General features: G+C 34.1%; 1 protein-coding gene across 1 annotated transcript in view; it reads right to left on the minus strand.

Moving 5' to 3' along the window:
• Positions 1–20,123, minus strand: part of LOC149090068 (uncharacterized) — a 193,974-nt gene that overhangs the window by 16,345 nt on the left and 157,506 nt on the right. The window contains exons 2-5 of the mRNA XM_089232114.1: positions 9,815–9,862; positions 9,302–9,466; positions 3,068–3,322; positions 701–727 (exon numbers count right to left, since the gene is read on the minus strand). Of these exons, the coding sequence (XP_089088240.1) occupies positions 701–727; positions 3,068–3,322; positions 9,302–9,466; positions 9,815–9,862 (495 nt within the window). The remainder of the gene's footprint in view (positions 1–700; positions 728–3,067; positions 3,323–9,301; positions 9,467–9,814; positions 9,863–20,123) is intronic.

A 20,123-nucleotide genomic window follows, 5' to 3' on the forward strand; every position in this document is an offset into this window, starting at 1 on the left:
TGAAATTCTCTCACCTTTTTAACGGACTCCGTAAATCTCCGTAAAAGTGGCGAAATGTTTGTCGGTGAATTTTTTTTCTGTCGATTCAATTGTTCGTCGTGGAATTTTTTCTTTTCCGTGAATTTTGTGGCAGAAAATTTTCTAGACGAAAAATTATTATATTCTAGGTACAATTTCGAATCGAATGCCCACGTATACGTTTTCATGTCATACATATATATGCCCGAAACATGACTGTGCAAATTTCAAAAACTGAAAAATGAAAGCACGAAGTTTGGATTTTCAGTAAAACCAAATGATGTGATGAATTTTCGATTTTTCAACAGACATTTTACACGTTCCGTATTACACCTAAAAGTTGCGAACAACGAACAAAATTTTGCGCACTAATAGAACACGCGTTAGCGTTTCCAAAACAATCGCGATTATGCAAATTAGACTGTAAACCCGACTGCTGCAGCTCGTCTGGCGCTAGCTATAATTTCTGGCAAGAACTTTGTTCCCCACCTAATTTGTCATTTTCCTAAAATGTTTTGTAACATGCTTTTGAATAGGAGGTACGCAATCGCGTTCCTGGAGAAACTTAGATAGCAAAATAGGTTATCCGACCGGCTAATGAAGCGAAAAAGTGAAAAAAATTTGAACATTCATATCTCTGGCATAAGGGGCACGATATTGATCGTATTTTGTCTATTCTTACCTTTATCGTGAGGCCTTTTTGAAACTCCTAAAACAAGAAAGATAAAAAAAAGAATTATTTATCTTGAAATATTAGCATTAATTACTACTGAAGCCGAAATAGTGATATTTAATTACCTTTCCTAAAATGGCAAAAGTAGGTATTATTATTATTTTTAGTTATACGGTCTCTCTGTTTCCTAAGTTTAGGCGCATTAAGAAAATGGCAACAAACAGAAAATGCACATACGCAGTATCAAATTAATGTAAACAAATATATACAGGTCATTCCAAAGTATAAAGAAAGAAGTGTTTCAAAAGTTTAGGCACAAACTGGAAAAAAACAACATGTTTCCAGGTTTTCAGGTCACACTTAAAAATATTTTACGTATTTATTTTGTTACAGTTACCTTAGCATAAGATCATATTAAATGCGTTTCTATTTATGGACAGAACAGGATTTTGTATACTTTTTTTGGACGCAAAGAACGCTATGATGCCTTTATGGCTTCTTATAGCACCACAACAGTTCAGTAATCCTTCCAGTTGTTGGTCACTGATTGAGATAAGATAGCCTCTCAAATTCTCTATTGGATATAGGTTCTGGCTTATGGGTGGCGGTCAAGCTACAGGCTTTGTTGAGGTAGAATGATGTATTGGGGAACTCTCACTATTTTGTTGAAATACCCATTCATTCCCCTACAATTATTTCCCGAAATGTGAACAGATTATGCTCACGAATTTCTTGATAATTTTCAGACTCCTAGAAAAGACAAAAAAAAGTCTGTCCGCTGAAGTAAAATGCTCTATCAACAGATGCCGCTGGCTGCAGTGTTGAACATGTTGGGGGATGTGCAATCTATATAAATGCGCTCTCGTCTATAAACCATTCCAGATTTTCGTAACCATTTGTCCCGTATAAACGTATGGAGTTAGTAAAAAGTATCATTTTTCGTTTTTGAAGGTTGATTTTTGGCTGGGTGTGTGTGAACGAACTATTTTCTCCTAAATGATGTGGCCGACACCTTTGGTTTGAAAAGGAGTTGTCGGCACATAACTTGTGATCAGGCCATTTCTTATTTGACGCAGAGAAATTTTCTGACCAAATGCCAAAAATTTTTGTTTTTCTGACCAAAACAAAATATCCACTTCACTGTTATCATAGTCGTTGTACGTGGTCTTCCTCATCGTGATTTTGGTGCAGAATCTACATTACTGGCTAGCACAGGGTAAACACTTCATTTGGACGGTTGTAAAGCATTCGATATTTAGATAAAACCCATTGCCTTTCATTTTCAACTTCCACAATTTACAGAACTGTCTTGGTTTTTCGATGACTTCGACATTTTAGTGATGACATATGCAATTCTGCTTTTGTATCACACGTCTGACACGTAATCTTGATCGTCAGATCACACACAACAATTAACGTGTATAAAACGACGTTTGCGAATAAATTTTTAAATCACTTGTTTTTCATACTTTGACACACCCTGCACATATATTTATTTACGTTTTTGAAATTTGATACTATGCATATGTAGCGTTGTGTGCGTGTGTGTGTACGTATAAATAAATCTTAAAATATTTTTTGGTGTGTCACCTAGTTTAGTCGTGAGAGCGTTTTCCGATAAATACGTTTAATTTCTTTTAATGAATCGTAGACTGAAAAACTCAATTTGCTCTTTTTTGTTGTCTTGACTTCTTATCTTCGGTGAAAGCTTCTTGAAGTCCTCGGTATAAAACTATTTTGTTTTGATGGATTTGACCACAGCCACAACAAATTGCCACTCTAACGCCTAGACGGGGAACTACCACCCTGTGATCACTTTTAGCCAATAAACATCTCCGAAAAGAAAATATCTCTAAGTGTAGTTTTTGCTAACGTCATTCTGCGGCGTGCTTCCAATGTCTTAGCGCAGAGCGGGCTATTGCCCATTAAAAGTTATCTTTTTTTGTTTTAAAAATCACTTGCGAAATGTGGAATAATAAAGGATATCCCACCACAGAGGCCATGCCCAAAAGGTGGGCTAGGGGGTGAAGCTTTGAGTGCCAAATAACTGCATTTTTGTTCTATATGAAAATTATTCTTTCTTTATCTTGATTTAAATTGTCTATTTAATAATCAATTAATGGATTTTAAGTTAGACAAATGGTAGAGTGAATTTTTGAGTAATTTATTCAAAGTTTATGTTGCGGCACAGAACTGTGTAGATGTTTTCAATGCGTAATATTTATTTTATTTTAATATGTTCATGACACGGTCCACGACAGTTTTCTGTTTGTTGCAATTGTGATTAATCATTTGAAACAGACTCTATATCCGTTAAAAGAATGAAATAGCCTGTGAAAAGGGAAGATGATATTTAATTTTTTTGTTTTTACTTACCTGCGACCGGAATGAGGTTGTAAACGGCGCGAAAACCCGTGAGCTCAATGCTTTCGTCGGATATGAATTGCAACCAGAGATACTTGTTGGAAGACGTTATCCTGACCGGGAATTCTTGGCCACAGAATCGGCCTTTCTCTGGTGAGTACCCGTACGGCCCGTCACGAACTATTAGTACATCGTATTCGCAGATTTTGGATTCCTCCAGTTTGAATTGGTCCCTGAAGTCGAGCTCTACGACGTGCCCAGGTTCAGCTGAAAAAAAAAAGCAGACAAGAACGACATTTTCTATAACCGAAATGGATCGACGCGAAAAGAAAACATTTGATTCAGCAACACATAGACAAGCCGTACATATGTTACGCACACAGTAAATGTGATAAATCTAATTATTATACATAATAACCGGTTATTGTGCGTAATCACTGAGCGTTTTGGTAAGTTTGATAAATTTCGTTGAATTTATTAGTTTTATTGGTGATTATTCATAGTACCTAAACATCGTTGGCAAATTTGATAAATTTCTTTAAATTAATTACTTTTACCGGCAATTGTGCATAATACCCAAGCGTCGCGTTGTTGCTAAACATGATGAATCGTACTATATGTTATATTATGCATGATAATTCATACATGTATTATACCATTATATCGGGTACCACTATATTCATCACACATGCATAATAACGGGCTATTATGTATGATAACCGATTTATAACATTTACCGTAGGGACCATTCAAGTATTAACTCAGCATCGATGGGGGAAGGGGGTTTCTGATTTGCTGACTTTTGATGACAAGGGGGCAGGGGGGGAGGGTTTGGATAATGCTTACATCATCAACCACCCTTTATGAAAATATGAAATATTTTTAATGGCATCTCACTCGGTGCGCCAAAAACGAGAAAAACCTTTCGATAATTTGTGGGCACTTGAAGTAACACCCCCCTATTGATAAGTGCCTCAGAGTTTTGCTGACTTTTGCTGACAAGGGGGGAGGGGTCGAAAATGGCTAAAAATTTGCTTACGTAATACTTGAACGGCCCCGTAACAACATTTACATTTACAATGTAATTAATTGCTTCCTTCTTCTATTTTGAAAGAAAAAAGCTAACCGATTGACACCATATTTTTTGTATTTGCTTTGCAATTGGATAAAATATTTTTTTAAAGTAATTTTTGAAAAATCGACTTCAGGGGTCGCGACACCTGTTAATAGATCCACTCGTTTCATTTGATCGACCCTGATCATACATTGTCCTCTACGTGTTTTCACTATTAGTATTTTTCTTTTTAGTACCTTAAAAGAAACAAAATCGTATTCGATTCTCTTTTAGGTTCCACAAACTGCTCCTTTTTTTTTTTATATTTGAGATCCGTACTCGTATGAATTCCCGTATTCGTATAACCAACTCGTAAAACCTGGGGAGAGTATAGTAACTCGAAGTAAGTTACAGCGAAGGGATCAGGTGCGTAGTTTCGAGGAAAACGTTTGAAAGTTTATTTCAGATTAAAAAAAAAAGTTTTTAAAATACATGTTGAAGTATCACGTATTCACGTTTTTCTCTCAGATGAGCAGCTCCACATTTTACTGAAATGAGAGAGAGAGAAAGAGAGACAGAGAGAGAAGTTCAACGATCACGTGATATATCATCATGAATTTTGGACGAAAAACTGGACTTGGACACACACATAAAAAATGAATAAATAAATGAATAATAAAAAAAAAAAAAAACCAAACCCTAAAGTTTTAAGTTTATTCTCTCGAAGAGACGGACGTCGTCGGCCACATCGTACTTTCCTAAAGGAAAAACGTTTTTATACGACTTTTCCAGGAAAAAAGTTGTTTTTTCGTGTCGTAATGTACGTAGATAAAAATGTTATAAACCGCTGATGCAGAAATCATATTTTTCGTCTCGCAGCACGTCTATCCTTGTTTGATGCCATATATGCATATCGCTAATGCTGTGATGTGTATACAGGGTGATCCGAATGTAACGGGCTTGACATTGACCCTTTGAGGGGGCGGTGGTTTCGCTGCGAAGCCATCAGATCAAAATACGATTTTTGCCCGGTTCCTGGCTAGAACCATCTCGCTGTTTACGAACTAGGAAAAGAGTAAAACTTTGTAGATGTCAGTGTATGGTGTAGCCGTTGTGGTGGTCGTGTGGTCATATTGATGGACTCGCATCGTGAGGACCCGAAATCGACCATGACCCCCCGCTCTGTCCCCATAGGCGATATAAGCTGGTTACCCAGAGGGTTTGGGCCATGATGGAAGAGCGATGCGACGCCCGGATCACCAAGCAACGAAAGACCACCAGTGGGCAAGCAGACACAAAACTGAGGTTACAGTGGGCAGGGGCTTACATAGATACGCACGTCGCTAGCAGGCCTCGAAAGGTACCCTCGTTCACTCATAGGTCGAAAAATAGATGGCAGCACTATGACAAGCATTACAGAGAAACAAACTTCACCTTAGGTTCACAACACGAACACACACATTCCAACAGGTACCAACTCGTTAGAAGTTCCGCAGAGTAATGTAGACGAGGTGCATGTTTGGTGTAGTGTGTGCATGTGTATGTGTTAGTGTATGAGAAAGGTCAATCCTTAGCAGTTTACAATTTAAAGGACACAAGATCAAAACGAGTATCATTCATCCAAACGTCTAGTAACGCCATAGGTCCAGTTTACCGTAACAAATCCAGAGCACACAGTCTCATTACTAGATATATATTTAATTCCTCAAACATTCATTTACACTAGACCAAAGTAAGTGTCCTTCATTTTTTTTACATTATAAAATAAGAAATGATTAAGTAGGTGCCAAGAAGATTAATATGCGATTATATAGGTTCCAAGAAAAACAATATGCGATTAAATAGGTGCTAAGGAAAATAATAAACGCTTAGATAGGTGCCAAAAATCAAAGATTAGATCTGAGTAAAAATTCGATTAAATAAGTGTCGCTGCAAAACCGTCTGTTCAAAATGTTTCTTTCTCAGGGCGGTGGTTTTGGGGTGGTTGATTTGCGAAAATATGTTTCCTAACACTGAATAAAGCTATTATATGGCAGCACAAAATAGTATTTTTTCCTTTTTATTGAATTATATGTGAATAGGAGGATGAAAAGTTTCGATTTTTTTCATTCAATCTCAAAAAAATGCGATCAATAACCTGGGCAAAACTTACAAGTTTTTGAGCTGCATACTCTATTATCTATTATTACTATTATTTGCTAACAACATGAAGAAAAAAATTATATATAAATATATATTGGTTATTTCTGTGTGTATATGTTTTTCACAAATTTTAGGTGGTTTAATGGGGCAAACCACCGCTTACTTAGTGCAAAGAATTGTGACATTTTCTTGTTACTACGGTGTAATACAGTATAACTCGTTTAATTAGAATTTCGGATAATTCTAACTTTTAAAAACTTTCTTTGCGTTGTTAAAATTACTTTTTTTAGTTCGAACTTTTTTCGAATTTTTTTTTTTGGATAATTCAAAGATTGAGGGGGGAGAAAATCATAATTTTTGTATGAAACATGTAATCATGTTTTATGTTTGACAAATTTGGCTTGAAAATTTCTACAAGAACTCAGACTTTCTCGACCAAGTTATAAAATGAATCTTTAAAGACAAAACTTTGAAAATTCTGTTTTCCTCTAATCTTTCTTTGATAATTTAATGCCCATTTTAACTTTGTTCAGCTGGAGTGCATCGAGAATGTGTACCACTTGATACCAATTGTGTTGTTCAACCTATGGATCAAGGGGTGCACCATTCACAATCTGAATCTTTTTATCGCCATTAAGAGTATGGAAAGCACAAATTGTAATACGCTAATGAAAGCATATTTATTTCCTTGATAGCATAAGAACGATAAGAAAAATTTGGGAAACAACACTAATAAGCAAAATGGATGATCATGAACAGCTTCCGTATATCAGGTTTTAAGCATGGTTAAGAAATCCCACAGTGATGCTGATTCCAGAACAGTGGAATAATGTAGCAGCTAAGATCAATTATATATGTACAAATATATATTGTAGTTGTAAATTATTAAAATCTTGGAAACAGTTTCGTAACTGATAATAAAAAAAATAATTTTAATAATTGATAATTATTATCCTATGCGAATGTTGATAAGTCGCCACCCTTAAGTTGCAAGTTGCAACTGCAACTGCTTGCTTTTACAGATCCAGGATAGATTAATTGGATAATTCGAATTTTGCATAATTCAATATTTTTTCTAGTGACTTTGGATTTCGAATTAACTAAGTTCTATTATACTATATGCTTGCAGGTGGGGCGACTGAATCATGTGTTTGTGGTAAGGTTGTTGTCCTTTCTTTTTTCTGAAGAAAAGGACAAAACGTAGGATGCACGGACCAGTAAAGTGCACACCACAACGATGAGAATTTTGTAATACCAGAGAGAGATAGAAGCCCACTCAAAAAGTACAATGCGCAATACTTGCAAAGTGCTACTGTCTTCTTATCAGAAGGGCATCACATGTATTCAGAAATTTCATGATTTGTGAAGGTAAGAGAGAAGAGGAGAGGGAAGTGAATGATATATATGAATGAATTTTGCATACAAAGTTTTATTGAATAATTTTAGGTAACTTTCAGTACTATATGATTTTATTTCGCACATTTTTTATGTAATTTTCGGGCCTTATGAATGTGAAATATGGTGGGAAATGTTTTTTTTGCATCACTGAGATGGGAGGTGCTTTGTGGTTTAGCGGAGCAACCACCGCCCCTGATACTAATGAATTTTCAAGATGTTAGTTTTACATGAAAAGGATGAATATGGTGATAATTATTTATCATTTCATTGTTAAATATTAACAAAAAACAAAACATGAAAATTTTCAAAATCGTTTAGGTTATTTAAATATACAATGATAAATCAAGAACTTATAGCAAGCAGCAATAGATACGCAGTCAGACACTTCCTGAACAACTCAATCGATAGTAAATTGCCCATGGAGAATATCCATTATACGGGAGTTATGCTCAGTTAGAAGTAAAGAAAGAAAGTGTGTGAAGAGTCGATTGCACACACTTTTACTTTTACTTTTATTACCAGACGCGCCCCGTTCCCCATCCGATACAGACATCTGAGCGTTCCCGAAGGTCGGGCACGCCTGGAAAATCCAGGCAATTTTTTTTTTGTCTCGTCAACGGGCGAATAATAAATCGTAATCACCGTCCGTGGACAGATGTACAATCGAATCCCGTTTTAACGAATACCGTTATAGCAAAAATCCCGTTTTAACGAACACTTTTCTAATCATTCCAGATAAGTTTACATAGGAACAATGCAAAAGCTTGTAATTCCTTTATAACGAAATTTCGTTATAACGAACTGATTTCTCCGGTGTCTTGGAATTCGCTATAACGGGATTCGACTGCATATAGAATCTGAATTTTTTTATTTTTTGCACACTGCAGGCACTGAAATTATCTATTCAGAAATGTATACAAGGTGCCCTGTAAGTCCTAATGTGGCCTTTATCTCATTAATCATTCATTGTATAAGTATGGTTGAAATTTAAAAAAATGCTCAAATTGTGTTCAGAAATCCCACTGTACCTGTTTTGAAAGTGAAAATACAGTATGCCACAAAATAAAAAAAAAATCTAAATTTTTATACGTGTGTGTTCTAACAAATCCAATTAGAAAATTGTTGCCATGATTCTTCTGAGGCCAACAAAGAAGGTTCACGTTTCTAAGTGCAATAATCGCTGAGATACGTGAATTGAAAAATCGTAGAAAAGTTGAGAAAGAACAGAATAAACGAGGGAAAGGAGCAATATCCGCTAGATTATGCTGTCCTTTTCCCAACTTTTCTCCAATATTTGAATTCAACCTTTGCAAATATTGCACTTAGAAACGTGAAATTTCTTTTGTTGGCCTCAGAAGAGACAAAACAACCACTTTCTAATTGGGTTGTTGGAATAGTGTGTCCATATAAAAATTAGATTTTTTATTTATTTCGTGACACACTGCACTGTGTTTTCACTCTCAAAGCTGGTACACGGTGATTTTTGAACACATTTTTATCATGTTTTAAACTGGAACCACACCTGTACGACGGATGGTTGATGAGATAAAGCCTGTGTTAGGACTTACAGGACACCCTGTATACTAAATGTGCAGAGTTCAAAATATTATTTTTTAAAACGGTTTTGGCAAATATTTTCCAGTTATATTTACCAGTTATCCTCTTTGTGCATTTTATATTACTCGGATAAGGATTAGGATAATTTGGGCTGTAAAATTCTTTCTTTTCCGGGTTACCCACGGTGAAATTGAAGCAGGCTTTCTCCATATCTACAGTACTGTGCGTGACGACGCTCTGTGAACTGGCGGCACTTTTGGCTGCAATGCAAATAAATATTCATTTTAAATTGCAGAAAATTGAAAAAAAAAATAAAAAGATAAATTTTAAAATTTATAAACATTTTTCTCACGTATGAATAATATTATGGTCCAATTTGAAACATAAAGCGTACTAATAATTCGTACTAGTCAAAAATATATTTGTCATTATTCTTTCATCACGTTTTTGCTCAATACTATTAAATACTGAGTGCAAATAGAAGTCATTTGAATGAATAATGCATGAGTGTATTCTGAATACAGTAAAATGCGTCAGTAACATTAGCTATAAACAGAATTCCTAACTAATTATAAAAAGTTTATTAATAGTACAAAAATATTACTCACCAAAACACATTTTAACGATAACAGAGATATAGGTTACTGTACAAAGTGCTGAAAAAAAGAAAGAAAACAAGTTAATATTTTCTTTATTGAAAATAATAAATACAAAACACACACACACACATATATATATATATATATACGTACCGTTTATAAAGTGATAAAATGAATTGAAAAATAGTAGTATTGATTTTGATCAAAAGATGGCGCTTCCTTTCTGAAGATCAAAAGTTTAGAAAATTAATACACACGATACTTTTAGGATTTTATTCACTGTACATTCACGATTATATTATTTTATGGTATGGCTACAGATTCAAAAAAATTTTATGAGTCCCAGGAAAAAAATAAATATTGTCAAAGTAATTCCCGAAGACCTGCTAATATGCGTTTGTATGCCACGAAAAAATAAATCTAGCAGTATTTATCGTGTTTCAAATACTTACGAAAATTTATTTTAACAAATTTTACAGCAAACAGATTAAATTACATGCTGCCATACCAATAAAACTTCTTATATAAATACAAAAACAAAGGCTGAACTATTTTCGCTTAGGTCTGAACCATCTTTTAAATTTCATTCAAATAGATGCATAATAATCAGGTGAATGTAGTTTTCCTTGCCTTCAGAAGCAATATGTACATAAGAAATGCATTTTTAAAATATATTTATTAACCATTCTTGACTTGCATCTAAGAATTTCGCTTAAAACGAAAAGGTTGTCGAAATCCTTTGTGAAATATACGCATCGGCATTTTTCGCTGCCGTTGCATTATTACTAATCATTTTTTTGAAGTGTGTTTTACTCTTGAGAATTCAAGGGAAAGAAACCGTTTTAAAATACACGCGATTGATTCCTAAAAGCTTTTGATCATTTTCTATCATCGCTGTTTAATCAGCCATTATGAAAATCCATTTTTCAAAATCATTTAATCCTATTTATAATACGATATTTCTATTGATATGGGATTTTCTTTTGAAGAAATAGTGATGAAATAGCAAATGGCAGAACTGAATATCATTGAATTCTTATTTTTCCCCATGCTGAATTTTCCTCTTAATTTTAAATGATTAAATTTTAAATTAAAAAAAAATCGTTTCATGTGAAAACGGCATTTAAAACCAATTCTCTTGATCTATTTAGCTAAGAAAATATGAATAATATTTTTTTAGCCGAGGTCACATAACTGCATTCAAGCTTATAGTAAGAATAGATGTCCACAAAACATTAATTTGAAATTTTCAAATTCTAAAATATGTAAAGCTGACAAAATTTCTTAAATTTATAATAATTATTTGCATTTTTTAATGCTGATATCTAAAAAGTGATTTTGCAAGAGTTTCATTTGCTCGAATTTTTAGAGAAAGAAAATCGAAAAATTATATCTTTTGATAACACATTGTTTTTTCGAAATTCCGATCATTTTTTATCATTGTTGCTTAATCAGCCATTGGGTAAATATATTATCCAAAATCATTTTGATCCTTTTCATAATACGACATTTCTATTGATATGGGATTTCCTTCTGAAGAAATAGGGATGAAATAGCGCAAATGGCAGCATTGAATATTACCTAGTTCTTTTTTTCCCATGCTGAGTTTTGCACTTTATTTAAAATTATTAAATTTTAATTACTAAGAAAATTCGTTTCACCACAACGCCATTTAATGCCAAATCTCTTAATCTTACTGAGCTAAGAGAATATGAATAATATTATCCCAAATGAAAGAGGATTATTATATTCTCAGTTCATCCGAGGCTTAGTTCATCCAGAACGGGAGTATGTCGTAAGGTTTTGGAGGCCATACTAACAGGAGTGACATACAAACCTTGGTTGAGGGGAATGCAGAAAAGAGCTACGAGTGGGCACACAAGACTTGAGCTATGAAGAAAGACTTGATCTTTTCAATATGTTTACATTGGAGGAACGCAGTTGTCTCGGGGGGGGGGGGGGGGGATATGATCGAAGTGTTTAAATTTTTTAACGAGATGGACAGGATGGACCATGGGTTATTGATGCACCGTCAATCAACTGCTTCGACAAAAGGACACCAGTATCGTTTAAGGGACAATTCTAGGTTGTGGTGTCGCTGGGAAATTTTCTGTAATAGGGTTGCTGATAAATGGAATAACTTACCTCTGGGGGTCGAGAATTCTAACAAAATTGACGAATCAATGAATGAATGAATGAATCGAGAAGCGATTCATACTTAGATAAGACAACCATAATCTCTCCTACTTAATTAAATCGTATTAATTATTACTTTTTCTTTCATGGTATATGCTTTTATATTGGATTGCTGTATTTCGGTTAAATTTATAATACCCATATTTTTTATGGGCATCCTTTTTTCAGAAAAATATCTAAAAAGTTATTTTGTTTTTGCATCAGTTTTATTTGTCCTAATTTTGAATCAAAGAAAATAGGAAAATAACAACTTTAATGACACATAACATAATATATAATATAATATGCTACAAAAATGTATTCGTGAATATTTTGTGAGAAAATAAGATACAATTATCAAATAATTCTATCACCATTGGATATTTTGAAATTTTTTTTTTTTCTTACAAGGTATAGCAAGCATAATCTGTGAAAAAAAATTTCAAAATCAAAATTACCTTACATACAACTTTATCTTGATCTTTTATACATGTGGATGTTAATTTTTTCATTTTATATCATTTCTTTTGTCATAAATATTATTACTATATTATTTGCATTTCGCATGGACAGAAAAAAAAAAAAATAAATAAAATTCCGTTGATCATAAATTCTCATCATTAAAACTTAGATTTTCAAAACTACGATTATTTCATAAATATTTAAATAGTTGAACATTGAACAAGTGGAAAAAGCTCTTAAATGCAGATATTTTCCCCCCATGAAACCTACTTCTTTCGGAAAACTTCAAACGCTGTTTTATTTTATTTATTTTTTAAAGCGTCTTTTTCAGTAAGAAACTAAGCAGTTCTCCAGTTTGTATTTAGTGAAAAATGAGACTTAAAACGAGTATTTTTCGGAAAAAAGATAGGTTTTTTCCTCAAACTTTTTAAAGTTTTTTTCAATCCCACTTTAGAAATCTTAGGAAACACTTTCATACAAACACGTCGAATGATATTTTTTTCTCTCTCCTCTTCTTACTAGAAAATGAACCATAGAACTATCTTTTTTTTCGATCACATTCCTTCGCACTCTTGTTGAAAAGTCTATTTTATTTATTTATTTTTTCATGGACGAAAAAAAAAAAAAGATAAAACAAAAAATAGTCTTTTATAAACTTTTCTCATTCCTTTGAGTTTTTTTTTTTGGCTTTTCTGTTACTTTCGGCTGTTTACAGCTTTCAGTAATTCAATCGGGAAACCAGTTCCCAAAGGTTATCCCAAAGAATTGGGATCTATAAAGACGACGGTTTTTTTCTTTGGAAAAAAAGGAATTTATATAAATCGTACTTTGTGTGTGTATGTATGTTTTCTTAGCTCTGACACTTGTAGAGCTACATTTAAGAAAGAGTAAACAGAAACGTTATATGTTTCTTTTCACTGTGGTTCTCGCCATTTATATTGATTTTTTATCGATAAATGATAGCCGAAGGATTTTCAATTTTTTTTTTATTGCCCAAAGAAATCTCTGAAATTCATCGGTCCTTTCATGCCATTGACTTTTTATAATTAAAAGGTTTTATACAGGGGTTCGTGATCCATTCTGAAGACGACGTGCGGCCCAAAACTGTTCCTCATTTCGCGGAAACAGCAATTTTGAGAAGTGGAGGGAAGAACTTCGGCTTAAAGGAAAAAACTTCGAGTTAAGGGGAAATTTTAACACTAAATTACGGCAAAGTTCAGGGCCAGAGTGAAAACTTCGACTTAAACAGGTATTCGGGTTATCATTCAACGTCTCAGGAACTGACATTAGTAGAAAATAAAAATAAAATAACAGAAAAAAAAGCCAAGCGTTACATAGTTATAATATCAATGACTATTTTCTAGTTATTTAAATTATAATTCTAGTTATTTAAATTATAATTCTAGTTATTTAAATTATAATTCTAGTTATTTAAATTATAATTCTAGTTATTTAAATTATAATTCTAATTATTTAAATTATAATTCTAGTTATTTAAATTATAATTCTAGTTATTTTTAAATTCTAGATTCTTAATTTTTCTAGCGTTAGCAACACTAGTCACAGGGTTGGGTAATCTGCCTTTTTTGCATTTTGGCAGATTTACCATCTGCCTGTAATTTACCACGTAATTGTACGTAATCGTTTGTACAGTAAAACCCCTCCTAACGGACACCTAACCCCTTCAGATGCGGCCACCACTCTTTCACGGCAAAATAATAATTTATTTGTGTGTAATGGAAGTATGCTTTTCAAACCTCTCATTAACAGTCACTCCTCTTTTACGGAAGAATTTTTTTGTCCCACTGGTGTCCGCAAATGAGAGGTTTTAATGTATATATAATCACTGGATAAACCTCAGCTTAGCCCACCAGGACATGTAGTTTGACGCGTGTGTGTGAATGAGTACACAAGTACACACTGTATATATTTTATATAATGACACACAAAAAATTGTCGACGTGACCTGGACGGTTGCCCAGGTAAGCCTAACGATGTCGTTCGATGAAAAAGCCCCTATATATCCTTTTTTTTTCGTATCTTATAATTGAAATTGATCGGGATAGCCCCGCGAACAAGCGACCAAGGAGGAAGCAGGCTGAGTGGTTTGTTCCCTTGGATAGGTAATGTGCAATATCCGAGAATTCATCGAAGCTCGTTTCACTTCCTTCGCTTTAATGTCGTCGTTATGCTTTATGTCGATGATTTTTCTTCTATATGATGCGACCGTGTGTGTCAATCAATTTTTTTCCTTTTAAATCTCCAGCGTGATTGATACAGCTGTAGATTTCTTTAGCGTTTACGTTTAATGAAAAAAATGCAGTTCCGTGCCATTAATTTAGGTCGTTGTAATTCAATGTTGTAGCTTGCAAGTGGATATAGAACCATGTGAATAAAAAAGGCTCAAAAGTTCATGAATAATTTTTTTGTTGGGGGCTGTTTTAACTGGTTTATTTTGAATGTTTTACGTACATTATCTGATTTTTTTTTTAAATATACAGCGATAATATGCAACATACTGTTACGATACAGAGTGGAAAGAGGTTCTGGACACATTTTAAAAATTAATAACAAATCAACCAATTGACATAAAAAATACGCTTTGCACTAAAATACTTACCATGGCCTAGAGTTTTTTTTTTGGTGAATTACAAAAAGTTCTATAATTTCATTCCCAGGTGGCAGTGTAAAACAAACAAAACTCGCCATAACATATAGAATGCAACACAAACAGTGCATGATTAATATTTATGACATGACAATTTGGGTTACATACAACTGTCACAATTCTATAAGAGCGCCCTTTTTAGATCTTTTATATTTTTATATCTAAATGGGTGCTCATGCTGAAATATGGTAGTTTTATGTAACACATCTCGTCATAAACATTAATTATGCCCTGTTTGTGTTGCATCTGATGCGTTATGTCGAGTATTTCGTTTAAGAACGCCACATGAAAAAAACCTCTAAAATGGTATTTCTTTTGGTGCAAACTGCACTTTAAAATACCAATTGGTTGTTTGGTGTTAGTGATTTCTTAAATGAGTTCAGGACTTCTCATTCACCCTGTATATTTGCTGTTGCTAGGAAAATACCCAGCAAATAAACATGCCATGGCGGCTGGCCGAGGCAAAAATATTAAGAAAATAATTTATCTATTCTCATATCCTGATAATTTATTATAATATGCAGGGAAGACGAGAAGTCCTGGATTCATTTTGTAGTCTTGAAAGTCTTTTTAAATATTCACAAACCCTGCAATTAGCATGAAAAGGTACGCATCAACCCTTAAGGCGGCACAGAAGAAATCCCTAAACTCTATTTAAATCGCGAACCATCCTTGGTTTGTTGACGTACCACGATGCGGCGATCGCATTACATACCCTCCCTATCCAGCCTACACCCTCTCTTGGTGCAAATCTGCTGGTAGAGCCATGGCTTTTATGTAAATTATCAAATTTGCTTCCATAAAATGCTACGTCTACAGCATTTAAAACAGATCACAATTTTTAAAAAATATCTCTCACACTTATTATAGTCAGAACCCAAAGGCATTTGTTCTATTTTTTCCAAGTAAACCGAAAAGAAAGCAAAACAGGGTGTCATATCAAAAATGGAATCTTATCAGGGCCAATTCACAATTTGCGATAACATATTTATACATATTTATATAAATTCTTAATTTTTTATTATTATATACAATACCTTGGTATTTATTAGTAAAATAGTACCCATACTATATTATAATTTATTTACATATACTTATATTATTCCATACACATATCAATTACATTTCAGAACTATCATGTTTCTATTTTAAGAGTGTCTTTCTGTATACACAACTAATAGTTTACCATATAGCCTGTGGATCCTCTACAATATTTTGTACATCTTCAATATTTTATCTCCGTTAGAGGAGACAATTATTATTTGTAATTATGTGTTATAGGCCAGGAAAATTAGTCCTAGTTATCGTAAGTTCTTAAGCCTTCTTAGCCTAAGGTATTCATCACTTCTGTAAGAAGATATGCTATTAAGATGTGTTCGCATTCTGCTGTATCAAGTTGTTCAAAAATATTTTTTGCAATCTTCTGGACAAAATCAAAAACCATCTCTGTTTTGTGTCTCTTCTTATACGGTGATTACATATATACCAAATAATTTTTAGCTTCTTGCGCAAAAATTTGTTCTGCTCGCGCTCTATCTGTATAATACTTGCATTTGACATGGAAAACCATACCGGTGCAGCACAAAGCAGTGCGGGTCGTAAAACTAGTTTGTAGAGTATGATTTTGCTTTTATTTGATATCGATATATTGTTCTGTATTATTCTTTTCATCTTTTGTGATGCTATTGTGAATCTTCTCACTGCCTCATCACATTGAGGTTTGAGTGAGAGTTTTCGATCAAGAATAACGTCGAGATATTTCACCGTCTCCACAGGAGCAATTCTGATGCCATTAACCTCTAGTTAATGGTATTCGTGATTTGGTGAAATACTACTATTTTCATGCGGATTTCAAACAAACGTGAAAATAGTTTTCACAGCATTTAGCTTGACTCTGCCATTCAAACACCATCTTTCAATGTCCCTGGTGCATTGCTGAAGGCCATCGAGTGCCCGCAAAGAGTTAACATGACTTTGAGCAACCGTGCTATCGTCAGCATAAAGGGCCGTTAGGCCCGAGCGGCTTATTGGGAAACCGTTAATATAATAGTTGTCTAGGGCTGGGCCCAGAATGCTTCCTTGAACAATAGATGCTCTAATGTGTCTCTCACTCGAAAGAGTCTGATTAATTTTGACCTTGAAGCTAATTTTTTACAAAGTGTATCAAGCTAGGAGGCAAATTCACGTTTGTTAGCTTTAGCAGAATCCCATTGCGCCAGACCTTGTCAAAAGTTTTGGAGGGATCAAACATGGCTAATGTTACAGATTCTCTATTAGTGTTCGCCCTTTGTAAGTACTCGATAATCCTCAGCAATTGAGTGGTTGTGGAGTGTTTTTTCCTGATGCCATGTTGTTCAGGAATAATAATGTTGTGATTATCATTATAGTGATGTAATTTCTGAATAATTACTCTTGCATAGACCTTACTGAGAGATCTCAATAGTGATATTGTCCTAAGATGTGGCAAAGGTAAAGTTTTGTCCTGCTTTTGGAATTGGAATTGCTATAGTAAATTTAACCCTCTTTAAAACGGTGTAATTGTTTTTGTTAGCTGAACTCTCGTGCAAATTGCAGTATATATAAAAAAGTATTCATTTCATAAAAAAAGCAAGGCTTACCAAATCTGAAATAAAGGCTTTTAAAGAGGCAAGATATCTTGTTAATGTCGCTCAAAGGACTGAAGTATTTATCATGAACTATAGTTTTCCTAATAAGTTAAAAAAGTTCAAACTTCACTCACAGATGGCACTGTAGAACGGAAAACTGGTCATACATAAAATGCAACACAAACAGTGTATAATAAATGCCAGTGACAATTTGTGCGTTACGTAAAACTACCATATTTCAACATAAGACCCTTTCACCCGTTTAGATGTATTCCGAGCTGTAAAGGGAGCTCGTATTGAAATGTGAGGGTTTTATGAACGTAAATTGTCATAAACATTTATTATACATTGTTTGTGTTGCGTTTTATGTGTTATGTCGAGTTTTCCGTTTCACAGTCACACCCAAGAGTGTAATTTTAATTTTTTTTTATTCATCGGAAAAAAAAACCCCTCCATGATAAGTGGTTTAGTATAAACAGCACCTTCATATGCCAATTATTTGATTTGTTATTAAATTTTAAAATGTCTCCAGGAATGTTGCCCACCCTGTATATTTGCTGTTGCAAGGAAAAAATGCCCTGCAAATCAACACGCCATGTCGGTTGACCAAATACAAAAATATTTCAGCAATATATTTTCTTTTGAACCCTTGAGAATACATTCGATCCACTGAGGAGTTTCACCAAAGTTTTCTCGGACGCATGGCTGATTATGAAGCCAAAAAAAAAAACAACAACGATAAACTTTCCACCTGATAAGCAACAAGAAGTATAACCCAATATATAAAGACGAAAATAAAGCCCGCTGCTTTCATAAACCTTGCACAGAGGCTATTTATCTATCCGTGTGTATAAATTTTTTCATTTCTTTCTTTTTTTATAAGAATTTCCGATGAAGAGTTGAGTTTTTGTGCCTACGAAAAAGCGCTTCTTCTCGCGTAAATTTGACTTCCCGATCTATTTTTTGTTGTTGTTGAGCGATTTTGAATTTATGGCGTCCGGTTATACGTCTACTTTTTTAGGTTTTTATTTTCGAGCTGAAACGTCAATCGATGCATATGCTTTTAGATAGATCTTGTTTTTACTTGAAGGTGAACTACTTTTTCGTATAGCAAATGCAAAAGCCATTACAGGGGAGTATCATGGAGAAAAAGTTCAACAAAACTTTTTATGCAATGTTTCCATTCGAACATAAGATTTATTTCCCACCTAGAACATTTTCTCCGTTTGTATTACTCCTCCTCCCAACCGGATCGTGGCCCACTGCTCTGTCTAAATGAGGAGATTTTAGCAGGTGGTCGAAGAAGACCTGGGCCATGCTGGAAGTGGTGCATCTATGAGTCGTGAACCTAACGTAAAATCTATTTCTGTGTTATGTGTAGGGCTGTCATCTGCAGTCAATTTCTCTTGCCTGTTGATCTCTGTGGCGAGACTTTTCAACGGGAAGATCGGCTAACTTTCGTGCGTTGAAGTTGGGAACCACAGAAAACCAACTTCAGCTTACCACCACTGTGGCGATGGTGAGGTTTGAACCCGGATCTTCGTGATGTGACCCCGTCACTATGACCACTCGACCACTACAGCGGCCAATTTGTCTTTACTCCACCTCCTCCTAACCAGAACATGGCCCGGCGGTCTGTATCAACGGAAATATATAAGCAGGTTGTGTTCATTTGTCTAACTGAAGGAATAAGATTAATTTTATGAAATAAAATACAGGGTCCCCGAGAAGTCTTGGGCAAATTTTAAAAATTAATATCAAATCAACCAACTGACATAGAAAGGTACACTTTGCACTAAAATACTTATCATGGCCTAGAATTTTTTCTTTCAAAATTAAAAAAAGGTTCAAATTTCACTCACACGTGGCGCTGAAAACTCAAAATATCACACAAATTGCAACGCAAACAGTGCATAATTAATGTTTATGACAATTTGTGTGCGTTGCATAAAACAATCACATTTCAATTTTAGAATCCTTTTTTAGCCACATCTAAACTAGTGAAAGGGTGATCATGTTGAAATATGGTAGTTTTATGTTACGCAAATTGCCATAAATATTAATGATGCACAGTGTGTGCGGCATTTCCTGTGCCATCTCGAGTTTTTCGTTTTTCAGCGCCGCCTGTAAGCGAAATTTGAACTTTTATAGACAATGAAAACAACAAAACTCTCTGTTTCATGAGAAGTATTTTAATTCCAACCGCACTTTTTATATCAACTGGTTGCTTTTATTAATTTTACTAAATTACTGATTGTTAATTTTTAATTATTATTAATTGTTATATATATTTTTAATTGGCAATTTTTGACCAGGCTTTTTACGGACCCTGTATCATAAGGATAATATAAGTGAATACGAAATTTGAATCTTCTTCGGAAAAATTTATTTTGAGCTCGGTGCTCTG

This window comes from Pholcus phalangioides, unplaced genomic scaffold (genome assembly GCF_987345545.1).
Source record: "Pholcus phalangioides strain wild (caught in Gottingen) unplaced genomic scaffold, Ppha-v1.0 ptg000001l_1, whole genome shotgun sequence".
Taxonomy (NCBI): Eukaryota; Metazoa; Arthropoda; class Arachnida; order Araneae; family Pholcidae; genus Pholcus; species Pholcus phalangioides.